The 19,736-nt window shown below is 41.9% G+C and overlaps 1 protein-coding gene across 6 annotated transcripts in view; it reads right to left on the bottom strand.

Annotated features, from left to right (window-relative positions):
* The window catches only part of LOC137355017 (katanin p60 ATPase-containing subunit A1-like), a 42,658-nt gene that overhangs the window by 16,226 nt on the left and 6,696 nt on the right, over nt 1-19,736 (bottom strand). Inside the window, exons 1-7 of one of the 6 annotated variants that reach the window (XM_068020189.1) lie at nt 12,427-12,508; nt 11,805-11,899; nt 10,805-10,889; nt 10,361-10,518; nt 8,520-8,712; nt 2,646-2,764; nt 2,285-2,390 (exon numbers count right to left, since the gene is read on the bottom strand). In XM_068020189.1, coding sequence (XP_067876290.1) covers nt 2,285-2,390; nt 2,646-2,764; nt 8,520-8,712; nt 10,361-10,518; nt 10,805-10,861 — 633 coding nt within the window. In that variant the 5' untranslated portion in view covers nt 10,862-10,889; nt 11,805-11,899; nt 12,427-12,508. Of the gene's footprint in view, nt 1-2,284; nt 2,391-2,645; nt 2,765-8,519; nt 8,713-10,360; nt 10,519-10,804; nt 10,890-11,804; nt 11,900-12,426; nt 12,601-19,736 lie in introns of those variants that run through there. The other 5 variants (XM_068020188.1, XM_068020190.1, XM_068020186.1 and 2 more) reach the window with 5 other exon arrangements.

The raw sequence follows: 19,736 nt of genomic DNA, 5'->3' as shown, positions 1-19,736 counted from the left end.
GATAAGGTGCCACACAAAAGGTTAATTGGCAAGATAAGGGCTCATGGAGTTGGGGATAATGTATTAGCAAAGATAGCGGAAGCAAAGAGTAGGCATAAATGGGGCGTTTTCAAGTTGGTAGGCTGTGACTAGTGGAGTGCTGCAAGGATCTGTGCTGAGGCCTCAGCTATTTACAATCTATATTAATGACTTAGATGAAGAGACAGAGCGTAACGTATCTAAGTTTGCTGATGATACAAAGGTAGGTGGAAATGTAAGCAGTGAGGAGGACACAGAGAGGCTGCAAAGAGATACAATCAGATTGAGTGGGCAACAAGGTGGCAGATGGAGCATAATGGAAAGTGTGAGGTTATTCACTTTGGTTGTAAGAATAGAAGAGCAGAATTTTTTGTAAAAGGTGTGCAACTTGTAAATGTTTATGTTCAAAGAGACTTGTGGAGCTCATACAAGGAATACACTAAGTTAGTATGCAGGTACAGCAAGCAATTAGGAAAGCAAATGGCATGTTGGCCTTTATTGCAAGGGGATTGGAGTACAAAAATAAAGAAGTATTGCTACAATTGTACAAGGCTTTGGTGAGACCACACCTGAAATACTGCGTGCAGTTTTGGTCTCCATATTCAAGGAAGGAGATACTTGCATTGGAGGTGGTACAGCAAAAGTTCACTATATTCATCCTTGGGATGAGAGGGTTGTCCTGAGTAAATTGGGTCTATATTCTGTGGCGTTTAGAAGAATGAAAGGTGATCTCATTGAAACTTACAAGATTCTGAAGGGGCTTGACAGGGTAGCACTGAGAGGTTGTTTCGGCTGGCTGGGGAATCTAAAACACGGTGGCACAGTCTCAGGATAAGGGTCATGATCATTTAGGACTGAGATGAGTAGAAATTCCTTTGCAGTAGAATCTTTGGAATTCTCTACCCCAGAGGGTAGTAGATGCTCCTTCGTTTAATATATTTAAGGCTGGGAAAAGTACATTTTTGGTCTCTCAGGGAATCAAAGGATATGGGGAATGGGTGGGAAAATGCAGTTGAAGCCCAAGATCAGCTGAGATGATACTGAATGGCACAGCAGGCTCGACAGGCTGTATAGGCTACTCCTGCTCCTATTTCTTATGTTATGACCAAGATGAACAGTAGCATAAACAGCAGCAGCAAGAGGAGCACCAACTGGAGTATAAGTAGCAGCCACGCTGATCCAGTAGATCACAACTCCAAAGTGGAGAGCAGACATACAATTGTCAAGTTGTAAAAGGAACTTCTCAGGGTGAGCACCGTGTTTAACCTCCCCACCTTCTGGAAAACCCACGTGTTTCTCCAAGTTAAAATTCATCCAATGGTACTGCAGTCTCAAACCTTGCAACTCTTACTCTGCCCCAAGACCCCATACCAAATACACTTTACAATGCATGGAATAAGGACGTTCTTGTGCTCATTCACAATTGTGACTATGAGTAACTTAGTAGGTCACATGCATTCCATACAAGGAGAGCCCAAAGAAATCTTTTCAGTTACAAAAACACTCAATAGGTACTTAACAAGGAACAATTAAGTAGAATAAACAAGTTTATTTAAGTAGATATAATTCTAGTTTTATCTAGACCATTTAATTCTTACTGGAGCCTTCTACAATTGACAGCATTCCAGGAGAAGTAGATGGGAGGGAATGCCAAATGTAATTCAGTTTGAATCAATACAAGGTGAAACATGAACAGAGCAGTTGGCATTCCATTTGCAGATGTGGAAAAGGTAAAGACTGATTTGTAATTAGCAAATATTCACTGGAAGTTTTAAGTCAATATAAAGTTATTAAGAATGACATACTGCAATGTACCTTGAGGAGTATTTTATTACAAGTTGTACTAGCTTATGTTAATTCTGTATAATTCGTCAGTAATGCCACACATGGAGTATGCAGTTTTGGTTGATCAACTTTCATAAGCATGTTGATGCGTTTGATAGCTGAAAAAAGAACAGAGATCATACTGGGAACAAGAGTTTTAGGTTTAAAGAGTAAAGGTTAAAAAGGAGTGTGTATGGCTAGTAATGTTAAGACTAACGTCTTAAAGAGGTTTTACTTAATTATTCACTATGGTCATTTGGCTCTGTCAGGTGAGCAAGTAAATTGGTGATGATCCTTGGCAGTACAAAATGCACTTAAACTGCCGGATGGGCCTTGTAACATTTTACTATTCCATAACTTAAGCTGTGGTCAATGGGACAAGTATATATCCAGAAGGGTCGACTGGACAGCTTTTACCAGGACACGTTGAATATTATCTTACTTTCCAAGGTCGTCTGATTCCTTTAAAGAAATCTGGCATCCACATGGGCAGAACTACTGCTTCTTCCAATAATTTTTTTGCTGCCGCCAGGTCTGCTATATCATCCCTAAATACAACACAGGTTGAGTTACTTGTTGATTCAGTATTCACAATTGTGTCATTCTTATTTTTGGGACTAGAAAACAAAATTAGTTTTTGATAAACATTACACATAAAACATGTTAAATAAAACAGATATACCTTTCATCTTTGACTTTTATATAAAAAAGGTCACAGTTCATTATTTTAAATCAGAATTGGTATTATGCATACAGACAGTTCCAATATTTCAAAAGAATCAGACATCAATGATTTTACTCACCATCGAACATTTGGGTTCTGTGATATTATGTCTCGCTCCAAAGCTTCTACTAAATCTCGGTCATTTCCAGAACCATCAAATTTTTTTGGCTCACTTTCAGAGGCATCAATCGGTTTAACCTATAGTAATTTAGATTAACATATTTGATCATTTCTTAAACTTCATAATCTCTGTCAAATTCTATTACTTATATGAAATCCCACTGAAAAATTCATTGGGCAAAAATCTAGAGCAATATACTTAACCTAAGTTACTAGGAATATATTTCTATTCAAGTTTTCATAAAAACAAAAGCAATTTTTATTAGGTTATATATGGCTGAATTCTATGGGAATAAGATAAGTTTTCTCTTCTTTAAGCTACTATTTGCAAGTATTTAGCAATAATATGCGTGTGCGAAAAGTTGTAGCTTGCGAATTGTCAAGCGAAGTGCAACAGGACGTGAAATATAAGCTAAACTGCAAATGCCTGCAAAATGCAGAGCTGAGGACAGATGCATCCTGTTATGAAGGAATTAGTGTAAAATGAATGTCACACGATGCAAAGAAATAATTGCATTTATGTAGCGGCGTACGCAATTATCGGATGCCTGAAAGTGCTTTACAGCCAATTAAGTACTTTTGAAGTGTAGTCGCACTTGTGATATAGGAAATGCGACAGCCAATTTGTACACAGCATGCTCCCACAAACAGCAATGTGATAATCTGCTTTTGTGATGTTGGTTGAGGGATAAATATTGGCCAGGATATTGGAGAGAACTCCCATGCTCCTCTTTGAAATAGATGGATGTAAAAGATCCCATGGCTCCAAGAAATGGACAGGGCCCTTGGTTTAAAGTCTCATCTGAAAGGTGGCACCTCCAGCACTGCAACACGCCATTAGCACTGCAACACGCCATTAGCACTGCAACACGCCATTAGCACTGCAACACGCCATTAGCACTGCAACACGCCATTAGCACTGCAACACGCCATTAGCACTGCAACACGCCATTAGCACTGCAACACGCCATTAGCACTGCAACACGCCATTAGCACTGCAACACGCCATTAGCACTGCAACACGCCATTAGCACTGCAACACGCCATTAGCACTGCAACACGCCATTAGCACTGCAACACGCCATTAGCACTGCAACACGCCATTAGCACTGCAACACGCCATTAGCACTGCAACACGCCATTAGCACTGCAACACGCCATTAGCACTGCAACACGCCATTAGCACTGCAACACGCCATTAGCACTGCAACACGCCATTAGCACTGCAACACGCCATTAGCACTGCAACACGCCATTAGCACTGCAACACGCCATTAGCACTGCAACACGCCATTAGCACTGCAACACGCCATTAGCACTGCAACACGCCATTAGCACTGCAACACGCCATTAGCACTGCAACACGCCATTAGCACTGCAACACGCCATTAGCACTGCAACACGCCATTAGCACTGCAACACGCCATTAGCACTGCAACACGCCATTAGCACTGCAACACGCCATTAGCACTGCAACACGCCATTAGCACTGCAACACGCCATTAGCACTGCAACACGCCATTAGCACTGCAACACGCCATTAGCACTGCAACACGCCATTAGCACTGCAACACGCCATTAGCACTGCAACACGCCATTAGCACTGCAACACGCCATTAGCACTGCAACACGCCATTAGCACTGCAACACGCCATTAGCACTGCAACACGCCATTAGCACTGCAACACGCCATTAGCACTGCAACACGCCATTAGCACTGCAACACTCCATTAGCACTGCAACACTCCATTAGCACTGCAACACTCCATTAGCACTGCAACACTCCATTAGCACTGCAACACTCCATTAGCACTGCAACACTCCATTAGCACTGCAACACTCCATTAGCACTGCAACACTCCATTAGCACTGCAACACTCCATTAGCACTGCAACACTCCATTAGCACTGCACTGGAGTTTCAGCCTAGACTTTTGTGCAAGTTCTGGAATGGGACTTGCACTCAGAACCTTCTGACTCAGAGGCGAGAGTACTACCAATTGAGCCACAGCTGACACAGACTAGAAGAGTTATGTCTCCTCAAAGTGCTGGAATATAATGGATTAATTTACTAGTAATTGTTTAACTGATACAATTACTGATATACTGTTGTAAGGAGAGGACCCTTCTCTTGGATAATGCTGCAATGAGTACATTTTAAAGGTGCAGTAATTCAATTAGTTTAAGAAATGCAGTGGTTTGAGTAATTCTAAATGAGAACTGCAGACCTCTGCTGCTGTTCAAACAGGATGGTGGTCTCAGAAAGTGCTTGTGATTAATGAGTAACTGAAACACAAGCAAATTGCCATAGGGTAAATAAGATTTGACAGGTGAAAGTGTGGTTCAAAGACTGGTGTGGTAGAAATGGGTTTCAATTCATGGGGCACTGGCACCAGTACTGGGGAAAGTGGAGCTGTACTGTTAGGACAGTCTTCACCTGAACTGTGCTGGGACCAGATTTCTGACGAGTCTTATAACTAGGGCAGTAGAGAGGGCTTTAAACTAAACAATGGCGGAAAGGGATCATGTAAGAGGAGATGTGGTAAATCAAAGGAAAATGTGAGGTAATAGAGCAGGGTAGTGATTTGGGTGATGATAACAGAGTGTAACAAGGGACAGGACGTACAAACATAAAAAGAATGCACCAGCATATAAGGCCAAAGATTGCAGAAATGGTAAAGAGACACAGAGTTAAAGGCTCTGGAACTGAATGCGTACAGCATTCAAAACAAAATGGACAAATTGCTGGCACAGAGAGAAATAAATATGAATGACCTGATAGCCATTGCAGAGACATGGTTGCAAAGTTACCAAGGCTGGGACATGAATATAGAAGGGTATTCGACATTTCGAAAAAACAGGAAGCTAGGAAAAGGTGGTGAGGTAGTTTTGTTAATTAAGGATGTCATTAGTACAGTAGCGAAAGATGACCTTCAGAACAGCAAGATGTAGAATCAGTTTGGGTAGAGATAAGAAATAGGAAAGGTTAGAAGGCACTTGTAGGAGTAGTTTATAGACTCCCTAACAGTTGCTGTACTGTCGGACAGAGTATACTGGAATAAATGGGGTGTGTAAGAAAGAGACTGCAATAGTCATGTGTTACTTTAATCTAAATGTAGACTAGGTGAATCAGATTGGCAACGACAGCCTGGAAAAGGAGTTCGTAGGCCCGACTTTTACGGCCCTCTGGTCACAGGGGGCTATTCCCGGCCCTCTCCCACCCCCGCTGCAATTTTATGCGGGGTAGCGATGGCAAGAAACGGCCCGCCCACCCCAGGCCAATCAAGGCCCTTAAGTGGCCAATTAACTGCCTCCTCCCGCTGCAGGTATTTTACCGTGGTGGGTGACGGCAAAGGCCCCAAGAACACCGCTAGGTAAAACCTGGCAGCCTACTTGCGGGCTGAGGCAGGTGGGCCCCTCCTGATCGGGCACCCTGTGCCCCACGGAGGGCTGCCCCCGAAGCTCCAACCGCCCTCACCACACAACACTCCCCACCGCCGCCTTGCCTCACTGGGGCCCAGCCGATTGTCCCAGCGAGGTCCCAAAAAACTTAACTGAGTTCCAGGGCCGTCCTTCATCTTGCTTGTGATGGTTGGGTGTAGTCCCAGCAGTGGCCACTGCTCCCGGTGGTGCTGCTGGGACTAAGAGCTGCCGGCCCACTGATCGGTCAAAGCTCCATTAGGCGGGACTTCCTCCATTAGGCGGGACTTCCTGTCTCAGCGAGATGGAAATCCTGCCCAATTAAGGGCCTGGTGAGTGATAAATCTCAGCATGGCTCCCCAGGCCCCGTGGAGGCTGATTCAACCCCGACTTTGAGGGGGGCAGAGATGGAGCGGACAGATATAGAGAGGGGGACAGAGAGAGTGAGTGATCAAGATCACTCTTGGCAGATGGACATCTAGCCGGAATACTCTGCATCACTACAACTGTGCGCGCAAACACTGACTACTTGCGCAAGCAAAAAAATGCCAGGTATCTCACTAAATCAGTGTCCAACATAGTGAAGAGAAACTAAGTCAATAAACTGGTCTTCTCATTTAAAGCTTCTTCACAAAAATGTACATTTGTTGCTGTTTTGATTAATAGTAAGATAAATGATAATGCCTTGATCTTTCCAAGATTGTCCCACCAGCCCCCAATTTAAGACCAATGCTGTAATGTGGCCCCGCTCTCCCCCCCCCAATTTAAACTAACAGTAGAGTTTTAAGACAAGACAGCAGCATCTAGCTTGGTTGGGTGGATGTAATGCTGCAGCAGCCTAACACCTATCTTGCTAAAGAAGTAGGAGACAGCACATGCTACTGTGTCCAGTTATCTAACAGGTGATAAATGATCTGTTTGGAACTGTAAATTACTGTTTAGAGACTATAATGTGTTGATTTATGCTGTGTGCCGGTGAAGGGTTTGCTGTAATTGGTATCAAGTTGGAATCGCTTAAATTCTGACAGAATCTTTACTCTCAAAAACGGATGGGTTGGGGTCATGTCAGAGGTTAAAATGCAAAAAATCTGGAACAGGAGCTGAACATGCCCAATTCCGGTATTCATGGAGGCGGGATGAGGGACCGGAGACCAGTCTGCTCATGGGAAGCGGGTTGATCATTTAAATATTATGAGGCTGCCTAACCTTTGTGCGCACATAACTCATTTCTAGTCTAAAATCCAGGACATAGTGTCTAGACTAAATTCCAAATAACCTTATGGCATATGAGATTCATGATAGGTGTATAAGTAATGTAGTGTGCTTCACTTACAATTTGCCTAATAATTCTGAATATTTAACATTTCTATCCTTCTCTGTAAGCCCAATACTGACCATTCATCATTTTATATAAATATATGAAGTATACGGCCATTTCCTCTCCCATTTCAATTTGTGAAAAATGGTTGGTACTGACGTGTCTCCACTGGTGCATCTGACTTCAGAAGTTAACCTTATGTGTTATTATGGAAACATCAGCAATATTGATGTCAAAGTGGAAAATTATAGAATATGCATTATTTATCATAAAAACAAACATGTATAGAAACCCAATATTCAGAAAATACAGTAAGACTAAGTGCATGCAATTATATAGTATTATAATGGGAATGTAAACATCACCAGAAAATGGAAATAACCCAAACACAAATATGAAACTGCTAAAAATGTCAGCTTAACTCACTTAGTAGCATTCCTAAGACAGAACATTGTAGATTCAAGCCCTACTACAGGACTTGAACACATCATTAAGGAGATGGTAAATGATCCCATGAAACTAGAAGAGGAACTTCTCCTTGCCAGAATTCCTCCCTAAACCAAAACCACCAAAAACAGATTAACTAGTTATTCATCTCACAGCTGTTAGATCTTGCTATATGCAAGTTGGCTGCTGTTTTAACTCACGTAAGAGTGACTGTACTTCTAAAGTATTCTAAGTTCTATTCTTACTTTACTTCATAAACCTCATCAAACACTGCATGTGTTTTATAAACAGAAAATGTGTGTCAGGGACTGATGGTTCGTGAAAAATAAAACATATGTAGTAACATAACATTGCTTGCTTTTGTAGGTCAAGTACCTGGTATCATTTAAATTTTCCATAAATCACTAAGTTCTATTAGGCAAATATTATCAAACTCCTCTACTGACAGCAGTGGAAAGGTAAAGAATGTTAAGGACAATCAGGTTGTGACTCTTGGTTATAATGATAGCAAACACTTGTGCAACAGAAATCTTCACTCAACATTCTGAAATACCTGAAGGATTAAAGACTTTCTTGATCACTGCAATTTATTTCCAATATTTCATCACCCTGTAGAATTACTTATTTATTTTAATGCATTAAAACCTACCTTGTCCTCCTTTCCTTTGTTTTGAATTTCTTTCTTTTCCTTTCCTTTGTTTGCTCTGACCCGGTCACTGTTTCCTATTCGGGGTACTGGACGGCTAGAACCTCTAACAGGAGCCCCTGAACGATCTTTCTGAGGAGCTCTAAGATCACTGCAAGGAGTCGACTGTCGTTTTCTTGGATGTGGTGACGGTCTACTTCAGTGGAATACAAACAGTCTGGTTAGATTAAGTCAGCCAATGGTCTCTGCACATACTCAGCTGCATCTAAGCATATCTCCCAGCTATAAAAGATGTTACTTGTTCTTTGAAAAATGTTCAAATTAGCACATTTCAAAACAAAACTTCAAATTCAAGCTAAAGGTTTCATCTTTCTTCTCGAAGTTTGCCATTTCACACTTATCTACTCAATGCAAGTAACTTCATTTCTCCCAAAGAACATGTAAGAACACATCCATGTGAAAATGCCTTGCACTCTCCAAAGAACAAATGACCAATTTTGGAGAGGTTCTTATAATGAGGATATCTAATGTCCTTGCTTTGATACAGGGTATCAAAAGTCCTATTTAAGGCAGTCTTATAGGATAAATGACCCAATACATTACAGAGATACCAAAGCTCTCTGCAAATGGGGATTTCATGTCATACCTTTAAAACAAACTGCCAGTGATGAATACAAGTAGTGCATGCTGGTGAAATTTGTTGTTGGATTATTATTTGCTGAAAATTGTCACTGCAAATTTTGGGTCTGGTTGTCATAAATCATCATGGTGCAAGAAAGAGTCTTGTATTTCACAGGAGACAGGTGAAGACTACAACTTCCATACTGTATATTTTGTTCCACACAAATTTGTAATTATAAACATGGGAGTTATAACTGCCCATCCCAAATGAAGATTAAAGCTCTGGGAACAAAGCAGAACACAAGCCCTAGGTCCTAAGGAGAGGGGCAGGCATGATGTGGGAGAAAGTTCTAAGCAGCATTCTTAACATATAATGGCTAATTTTATAGGTAAGTTTATATTTTCTATAAAATTGTAATTTTTACTTGATATGGTAGAGATCTCATTTCTCTACATGCAACAACTGTCGCATATGTCTGAAAAACTGTATGGATCTTGGTCTTTTTTATATATTAGTAACTCCTATGTTCCTAATCAAATAATTGCCATCTCAAACCACAACATGCAGCTCACAGAATGTAAATCAAAATGATTCCTGACAATGCAGTTGGCCATTGACGTCATCAGGCTGCACGAAGGTGTGTAGACAGGCTCCTGCTCTCTGCGCGTGCGCTGTGTTCACTTGCCAGGACTGGTTAGCGCATGCGCCGATGACGACATCGCATGACTTGTGCATCTTTGGGCAAAGCGCTTGGTCGGCCTTGCTGCTCTCTCCGGCCACTCTGCTCCCCCACCCTTGCTGCTCTCTCCGGCTGCTGAACTCCCCCCAGCTCTCTCCGGCCGCTCCGCTCTTTTGGCCACTCCACTCCTCCCCCCACCGCTGCTCTCTCCAGCTGCTCCACTCCCCCACACTCGCTGCTCTCGGCCGCACCGCTCCCCTCCCCCCACCCCCGTCCCCGGCCAGTTCGCTTGCTCCCTCCCGCCATTGTGTGCTGCCATGTGTTTAGGTTAGGTTGCCTTCGTGTGATTATTTAAGCAGCGCCATCTTTATTCCTGTCAGCTGCCTGAAGTCGCAGACTGTGACGTTTTAGTGGCACATGCTGCATTTGTGCATGTGCCACTGCAGTGCCACCTAGTGGTAGCGTTGTTAGCAAACGCAGCCAATGTAAATTGCAAATATCCTTCAACCCAAGTTTGTGGAACATAGTACGCTTATTACTTACTTGCGTTCTACAGGCACAGGTAATGACCAGACTTCCAAATCATGTGCTGGTCCTTCATGTCGTACCGCCTGCAAGGGAGAACTGTCATGTTTAAAGCCATCCAATGTTGCCATAATCTCTTTGACATGCTGGCATTCTTCAGTTATCTCTTGCCATACCTGTTGGGATACACAGCAAATAAAAGCCTCTGATTCAGTTTAGGAGTTTGGATTTATGTTAAACATATACAAATCAGGGAATTCTCCTGCTGTTCTGACCAACATTCTAACCTCAACCACGAGCAAAAACTGATTTCACTGGTAATTTATCTAATTTGCTGATTGTGGGGCATTAGTACCAAGTTTAACATCAACTGTCCTTTGAAAATTAATTAATTGGATGTGAAACATTTAGGAAAGCCCTGATAAAACACTGGACAAATGTAATTCTTTTTATTAAACTTACAAGAATAGCCATGCAGAATTCTGGATTTGACATCTGTTGAACCACAACACTAAACATCAGTCATTCTTTTCTTCACCATAAACTTCTAAAGTCCGAAATAAGATTTGTAACATTATAAAGACATAAGAATTACATTTTTAAGATACTATCAAATAAACCTATAGATCTTTAGTTGCCTTAGTTTTTGGTTTCATTTATTTGTATTTGCATGCAGAGGCATTAACCTCTGTCCAAAGCCTGGAGATGGGGTTGATATCCATCGCACAGCTGTCAGGTGAAGGAAGTTACCAATGAAAACTTATGATTGCAGTTCCCAGAATGGTGCAGACTAAGCAAGTGCAGTCTGCAGAATATTACAGAACTTATCAGTGGAACTGAAAGTGTCTATTATTTTGTAAGGGACTGTTGGTTTTCCAAATGATTTGAAAATCTGCAGAATTATACTTTCTTCAGGTATAGCTTAATGTGTTATCAATTGTTTGTTTTGTGGTTTAGATGGATAACATGGATGGGTGGCGGTGGGGAAACAGAGTGGAGTGGGAGGAGGGAGAGGCACGAGAGGATGGAGAAAGTGCAGGGAAGATAGAGCAGGGGTGGGGGAAGAGAAAGAGTGCATGGAAGAATAGGGCAGTTCCCCAAACAAATTAAGTTTTGAAAGCAGGTAAAATCAAAGGCTTTGATTATTACCTGCTCATTTAGACAATAAAAACATCCTATATTTTTTAGATCGTTGACAGCTTTTGCTGATTCACAGAACTGGGATTTTCTGTCAGTAGCCCCACCTCCTCCAGCCAGCTCAGAATCAGCAAAAGATGGCCAGAGAGGTCCCCCAGAATCTGGGAGTGAAAGGCAATAGATAAGCTGCTCCCTGACCAACGTGATGCCTGGAAAGTTACATGTACAGACTGCTGAGACGAAGGTGCCATTATGTGGAGTCACTGTCCTGTGACATTTGTGACAGAGATAAAGAGCTACAAAGATAAGTACATATCAGAAATACCTCATGGCCTGTTTACTTAATTTTTCCATGGAAACTTTTCACAGCAGTAAACTACCTCGTAAATGACTGTGACGATTTTGCCTTCAGTACCCTTCCTATAATGGAGGCATATGGTTTCAGCGAAATTACAATATGTACAACATAACATACTGTACATATATGTCATGCATCTACATGTGATAACTGTGACATTTTAGAATAGAAGAATGAGATAATCGCACATAATTGTAATGCAAATAATTCATTCATCCTGCCTGTAGTGAATGCAAGATAAGTAATCACACAGTAACAGGAAGATGGAAGCAATTTTGTCTATGAGCAACATGGTAGATCAGTTGTAATATTTAAAATTACAGGTGACAACCAATGCACATGCTCATTTGAGAAGATCAATAAATTAAAGATCTGCTTAAATTTTAATGCAAAATCTCTTTCCCTGAAGATGGAATGGCACCTGTCATACAATTGGCTATACACTGTTAAATATCACTGGCTTCCAACTGAGACATATCAAATATGTGCACATTATCTGAAATGTTTACATGCAGCACAGTCGATAGGATGCCATCAATCCAGGAGTATAACAAGCAACAGAAATATGAAAGTGGAGCAAGTTTCTTACCTGATTCCATTTCTGCTTGTATGAAGGATCTCTGACAGAGGATAAGTACTTTTGAATCTGTTCAATTACTCCTTGGTAGTACACTAATGCAGAGTCATAATTCCCCAATAAGGCATATTCTCTGCCCAACTTTACATTCTCACTGATCTCAAGAAGACTCATTTTCATTGCATTCTAGAAGAACAAACATGGAGAGTGTATAAAACTTCAGGAAACAAAACCAATTTTTACAGGAATAGAGGGTACATCGAGAATAGTTTACCCTAACACAGCTTCATGAGATTTTAAATACAACTAGTGAATTTCCTATTGTGTTACTCACAGGTAGAAAACTTTCACTATTTTTGATTGCATAATCTAGAGTGTTACTCTAGTAAGGCTACATTATCGTTCCTGAGGAGATTTTACACCAAGGTTCTAATCGAGGTTCTAAGCTAGGTGGACAATAATGACCCCGTGGCACCATTTAAAGAAAAGGGAGTTGCTCTCAGTGCCCTGGCTAACATCCCTCCCTCAATTAATACCACCAAAAAGAGAGATTAACTCATTATTCACCTCTATTTGTGGGCCTAACAAACAAAAACTATTTGTCCTCCAAACCAATTCACTTAAGTGAAACATATTCATGCAAATCTTTCTTTCAGTAACTGTTAGTTTACCACTCTAATTCTGTCCCCTCTCTCTGTTTCATTCTTTTTCTCTATGATGGTCACAAGTTCGTTCATTGTACTGTCTCCATCTCTATTTGCATAGAAATCATTGCACTCTGTTAGTATCTTCCCTCTATCGCCACTCCCATGTTTCCTACAGTAGCTATGGAATTATCACAAATGTTCTTTTCCTGTTGTACTCAGTTAGTTGCTATAAATATAAGTTAGCCCCTAACAAACACAATATGGAATTCAGGAGAAACTGCTTTATCCAGAGAGGGGTTATAATGTGGAACACTCTACCATAAGGAATAGTTGAAGTGAATTTAAAGGGAGGCTAGATAAGCACATGAGGGAGAATGTAATAGAAGGAGATGCAGACAGTGTCAGATGAGGAGACAAGTGTGGATCATAAAGGTTGGCACAGACCAGATGGGACAATGGCCTGTTTCTGTACCTTAGACTTTATATAAATTTCTACGCCACATCTAAAAGAAGGATCGAGGTACGCAGTATGATGGTAATCAAGAGGTTATAGGTTGGGAGTAGGGATCTCACATGGGTGGGGACAGGCTACATGGTTGCTGACACAACAAGCACACGAGAAAGAGAAACTAGTGATGGGGTTGAGGACAGGAAGAATTGATAGGTTTGGCAGTGAATTGAGTATTGTGGAGCCTGAAGGTTCAGAATGCACACGAGGGGGAGAAAAAGTGATAGGCAGATTTTGCCAGACATGTAACATACTTATTGTATATTAAATACAATAATTGTTTTAAGTTAACCACAAACTGTTTCAACTCGTTAGAAATCTACCCATTAGGTTTTGCCTTAAGGCCTGAACTCGGCTCTGAAGCCACACAAATTGGCAAGCACAATAATGATGCATGTGGCCACGAAAACCAACATCAGTTATCCATGAGCACAAGAGGAGCATAGTAACAACAGTAGGCCATTCAGACCCTTGAGCCTCTTCCACCATTCAATGTCTGCAGAAAGTGTAAGCAGCTTGAAAAATTCTGGATCAGAATTATTGATCTGGAAGCTGAACTGCAAATCCTGCACAACATAAGGGAGGGAGAGAAATACCTGGACACTTTGTTCCAGAAGGCGGTCACACCTCTTAGAACAGGGTCACCTGTTGTGGTCAGCAGTGAGGGACAAGAGTATGTGACCGTGAGTGAGGCAGGTAAAGGGTCCGAACAGACAGTAGTGGAGGAGCCTCAGACTTTGCAATTGTCAAACAGGTTTGATGTGCTCTCAACCTGTGTGGACGAAAGCGAGGGTGTATGAGCAGACTGGCCATGGCACTGTGGTACTGGAAACCATTCAAGTGGGGGGAGCAAAGAGGAATGTAGTGGTAGTAGGGGATAGTATAGTGAGGGGGACTGACACTGTTCTGTGCAGCCAAGAGCATGAGTCCAGAAGGTTGCGTTGCCTACCCGGGGCAAGGGTTTGGGACATCTGCTCAGGGCTGGACAGGAACTTGGAGTGGGAGGGGGAGGATCTAATTGTCTTGGTCCATGTAGGTACCAACAACATAGGTATGACTAGGAAAGAGGTTCTGCTTAGTCAGTATGAGGAGCTAGGCAAAAAATTGAATAGCAGATACCTCAAGGGTAATATTCTCTGGATTACCTGAGCCGTGTGCCAACTGGCAGAGGGTACAGAAAATTAATGAAATGAATACGTGGCTCAAAGACTGGTGTGGGAGAAGTGGCTTTCAGTTAATCAGGCACTGACACCAGTACTGGGGCAAGTGGGGGCTGTACCATTGGGATGGTCTGTACCTAAACCGTGCTGGGACCAGTGTTCTAGCAAACTGTATAACTAGGGAAGTAGAGAGGGCTTGAAACTAAACAAGGGGTAGAGGGATCAAGCATGGGTAGATGTAGCAAATCAAGGGACCGAGTCAAGGCAGGAGAGCAGAATAGTAATATGGGAAGTGAGGGTCAGAGAATGGCAGGAAGGGACAGAGAGAAAAAACCTAAGACCACACCAACAGTCAAGGCTAGATGTTATAAAGATAACAAAAAGACAAGACTAAAGGCTCTGTATATGAATGTACGTAGCATTCACAATGAAGTAGACAAACTGATAGCGCACATTGAAGTGAATAAATATGATCTGATAGCCATTACGGAGACATGGCTGCAGGATGACAACGTTTGGGTCCTGAATATTGAGGGGTATATGACATTCAAGAAGAATAGGAAGCTAGGTAAAGGTGGAGAGGTAGCATTGTTAATCAAGGATGGCACTGATGCAATAGTTAGAGATGACCTTGGTTCAGGAGATCAGGATGTAGAATCTGTTTGGGTGGTGATGAGGAATGCTAGGGGAAAGAAATCACTAGTGGGAATGGTCGACAGGCCCCCTAACAGTAATCACAATGTAGGACGAAGTATACAAGAAGAAATATTGGGTGCTTGTGATAAAGGGACAGCAATAATCATGAGTGATTTTAATCTACATATAAACTGGAAAAATCAGATTAGCAATGGTAGCCTGGATGACGAGTTCATAGAATGCTTTTGAGCTAGTTTCTTAGAGCAGCATACTCTGGAACCAACCAGAGAGCAGGTTATATTAGACTTGGTTTTGTGGAATTAGTGACCTCAGAGTAAAGGCACCTCTGGGTAGCAGCGACCACATTATGACTGAATTTTACATCCAGTTTGAAAGAGAGAAAGAGTGGGTCAAAGACTAGTATCTTAAACTTAGGGCAACTATGTGGGCATGAAAACTGAGCTAGCTGAAGTGAACTGGGTTACTAGGCTAGGAGATAGATCAACAGAGAAGCAGTGGCAGACATTTAAGGGGATATTTCAGAATACGTATATTCCTACTATAAAGAAAAATTCTAAGGGGAGGACCCAACATCCGTGGTTAACTAAAGTTAGGGAAAACATCAAACCTAAGGAAAAAGTATATAATTGTGCAAAGATGAGTGGCAGGTCAGATGATTAGTCGGAATATAAAGAGCAGCAGAGAATGACTAAAAGGTTAATCAGGAGCAAGAAATTAGAGTATGAGAGGAAGTTAGCTGGAAATGTAAAAACAGATAGCAAGAGTGTCTGCAGGTATTGAAAAAGGAAACAAATAGGTAAGTGTTGGTCCTCTGGAGAGTGAGAATGAGGAGTTAATAGTAGATAATAAGGAAATGGTAGATGAAATGAACAAATATTTCGCTTGTCTTCACTACAGAGGACACAAAAAACATTCCAGTAATAGCTGTAAATCAGGAGGTAGAAGGAAGAGAGGAACTTGGTGAAATTACAATCACCAGGGAAATGGTACTGAGCAAACTGATGGAGCTGCAGACTGACAAGTCCCCGGGTCCTAATGAGCTTCATCTTAGGGCCTTAAAAGAGGTGGCTACTGAGGTAGTAGATGCGTTGGTGTTAATTTTTCAAAATTCGATGGATTCTGGAAAGGTTCCATCAGACTGGAAAGTAGCAAATATAACCCCTCTATTCAAGAAGTTGGTGGGGGGCGGGTGAGGAGACAGAAAGCAGGTAACTATTGGCCAGTTAGCTTGAGGTCTGTCGTGGGGAAGATGTTAAAATCAATCATGAAGGAGGCTATAGCTGGGCACTTAGAAAAACTCAAGGTAATCGGGAATAGTCAGCATGGTTTTATGAAAGGGAAATCATGTTTAACCAATTTATTGCAGTAACATGTGCCTTGGATAAAGGGAGGCCTGTTGCTGTACTGTACTTGGATTTACAGAAGGTATTTGACAAGGTGCCACATAAAAGGTTATCGTGCAAAGTAGAAGCTCATGGTGTAGGGGGGCAACATATTAGCATGGACAGAAGATTGGCTGGCTGGCAGAATACAGAGGGTATGCATAAATGGGTCAATTTCTGACTGGCAGAATGTGATGAGTGGAGTCCTGCAGGGGTCTGTGCTGGGGCCTTAACTTTTTACAATTTATATCAGTGACTTAGATGAGGGGAGCGATGGCTTGGTAGCCAAATTTGTAGATGACACAAAGATAGGTAGGAAAGTATGTTGTGAATAGGGCATAAGGAGGTTGCAGACCGATATAGATAGGTTGAGCGAGTGGGCAAAAATCGAGCAGATGGAGTATAATGTGAGAAAATGTGAATTTTTTCACTTTGGCAGGAAGAATAAAAAAGCAGAGTATTACTCAAACAGAATGACTGCAGAATTCTGAGGTGCAGAGGGATCTAGGTGTTCCATTGCATGAGTCACAAAAGGTTAGTATACAGGTACAGAAAGTTATAAAGGAGGCTAAGGGAATGCTATCCTTTATTACGAGAGGAATTGAAAATAAAAGTAAGGATGACTCTATGTGATGCATCAGTTATACAGGACATTGGTGAGGCCACATCTCTAATACTGTGTGCAGTTTTGGTCTCCTTACTTAAGGATGTAAATGCGTTGGAGGTGGTTTAGAGGAGGTTTACTAGATTGATACCTGGAATGAGCAGGTTGTCTTATGAGGAAAGGTTGGACAGACTGGGCTTATTTTCACTGGAGTTTAGAAGAATGAGGGGGGACTTGATTGAAGTATATAAGATCCTGAAAGGTCTAGACAAGGTGGATGTGGAAAGGATGCTTCCTCTTAGGGGTCGCCCTTTTAGGACAGAGATGAGAAATTTTTTCTCAAGAGGGTTGTGCAACTTTGGAACACTCAGCCTCAGAAGGTGGTGGAGGCAGGGTCATTGAATATTTTTAAGGCGGAGGTTGATTGATTCCCTTGCCTAACAAGAATCTAAGGTTATCGGGGTAGATGGGAGTGTGGAATTCAAGAAACAAACAGATCAGCCATGACCTTACTGAATGGCGGAGCAGGTTCGAGGGGCCGAATGGCCTACTTCTGCTCCTAATTCGTATGTTTGTAGGTTCAATTAGATCATAGCTGATCTGTTCAACTCCATTTAGAGTCAGAGTCATTACAGCACAGGAGGCGGCCATTTGGCCCACCGAGTCCACGCTGGATGCCTTTGATCCATATCCCATGACACCCTAACCTAATAAATACGTCGAATTCAGTCTTGAACATTTCAGGTGACAACTTCTTGGGGGAGACAATTTTAGATTTCCACTAACCTGTGTGTGAAGTGCTTCCTGATTTCACACCGAAAATGGCCGAACTCTAACGTTAAGAGATAGTGTGCTTTTCTGCTGGTCTCCCTTACCAGGGGAAATAATTTCTCTATATCTACTCTATCGAATCCTTTTATCAATTTAAACCTGAATTAAATTACCCCTCAACTAAACTCAAGTGAATGAAAATTGCCATCTAGAATTCCCTCTCTAAATCCTTTTACCTCTCCATGTCCTCTCCATCTAAGGGCCCCCCTTAAAGCTCACCCGTGACCAGTCTTTAAGTGAAACCTCTTAATAACCCCATCTTTATCTCGCTGTCCAGTTTTGTCTGTTTATGCCTCAGTATACGTTAAAAGCAGAACAAATGCCAAGTTGTCATTGTTTTAAAGCAGGTACCCTAATGATAATGAATTATGCATTACATGATGTAACATTCTTGTGGTTACAAGACAGTATATACCTGACTCACCTTGAGCGATACTAGTTATATATCAAAAACAGTAGATAAGCACAGCAGGCATCATACTTTGTTACTGATCCAAAATGGTCTTAAAGAATGCAGGGAATAGACCTGTTACAACACCAGATCCGCCGCAGCTCAAGCCAAGACTGATTTTGCAAATTGCAAAGTTTCCTGATCAAATAAACAGGTGACCTGAGCTCATGTTTACTATTAGACTTGGTTGCCTAAACGAGCACAGATCCACCTTAGCAGAATACATCATCCTATAAAACAGCATACCACATCTTAATGTTAGCAATTCCACAGGAGATCTGCTATCAATATAATGAAGAACTCACAATTATGTAGTGCCCTTCACGTCCCCAGGACATCACAAGGCACTTTAACAAACTTTTTTGAGCTGTTATGTAGGAAAACATGGCAGCCAATCTGAATTGTCAAGAATATGGTTTCAACTCTTGACCTTCTGACTGGTAGCGTGTATGCTATCAGAAAGCTAAGCTGGTGCATAAAAACAGTATGTCAGTGCATCACACTTACAGTGTAATGTGCCACATTATTTACGCATGTGATTCTCAAACTGGGGTCTGCAAAAAAAATGTAAACGTGCATATTGGGCAGGGTCAGCCTTACAGGTGGGCAACCGCCCAGGGCGCAGTAGTCAAGAGTAAGCTAATGAGTGGCAGCTGGTGGCGGGCTTGGTACAAGCTAGGAGGCAGCAGCAGAGTGCAGCCACCACATATGCAGCACAGTGTGGGTTGGCTCTCTCACCTAACAGGGGAGTCTGCTTGGAGGAGCACTGAGAATGGCACAAAGATCAGCAGGTAGACTGCAGTTATCAAGGCTGGCAGTAGGTGCCAGTTGAGTCCAGCTTTGTTTAAGAGAGGGTACTTTTAAATACTACATTGTCATAAAGGACCCCACCTGCCAAGAATGAGGCACATTAATTTTGCCACATGGACATTAAACTTCAAATTGTTGCTGGGAAGAAAAGAGGGCCTATTACAAGGAATTGCCGGGCCCTCAGCTGGAAAGACATTTTTGCATACTAGCAGAGAGTGTTGGAACAAAGGAACCAGTCCCTGCTCCCAAAACACAGAACGGACGTGGTCAGA

The sequence above is a fragment of the Heterodontus francisci genome, chromosome 3, assembly GCF_036365525.1.
Source record: "Heterodontus francisci isolate sHetFra1 chromosome 3, sHetFra1.hap1, whole genome shotgun sequence".
NCBI classification, from domain to species: domain Eukaryota; kingdom Metazoa; phylum Chordata; class Chondrichthyes; order Heterodontiformes; family Heterodontidae; genus Heterodontus; species Heterodontus francisci.
The sequence above is the reverse complement of the archived record's forward strand: the minus strand, read 5'-3'. Positions and strand labels throughout refer to the sequence as shown.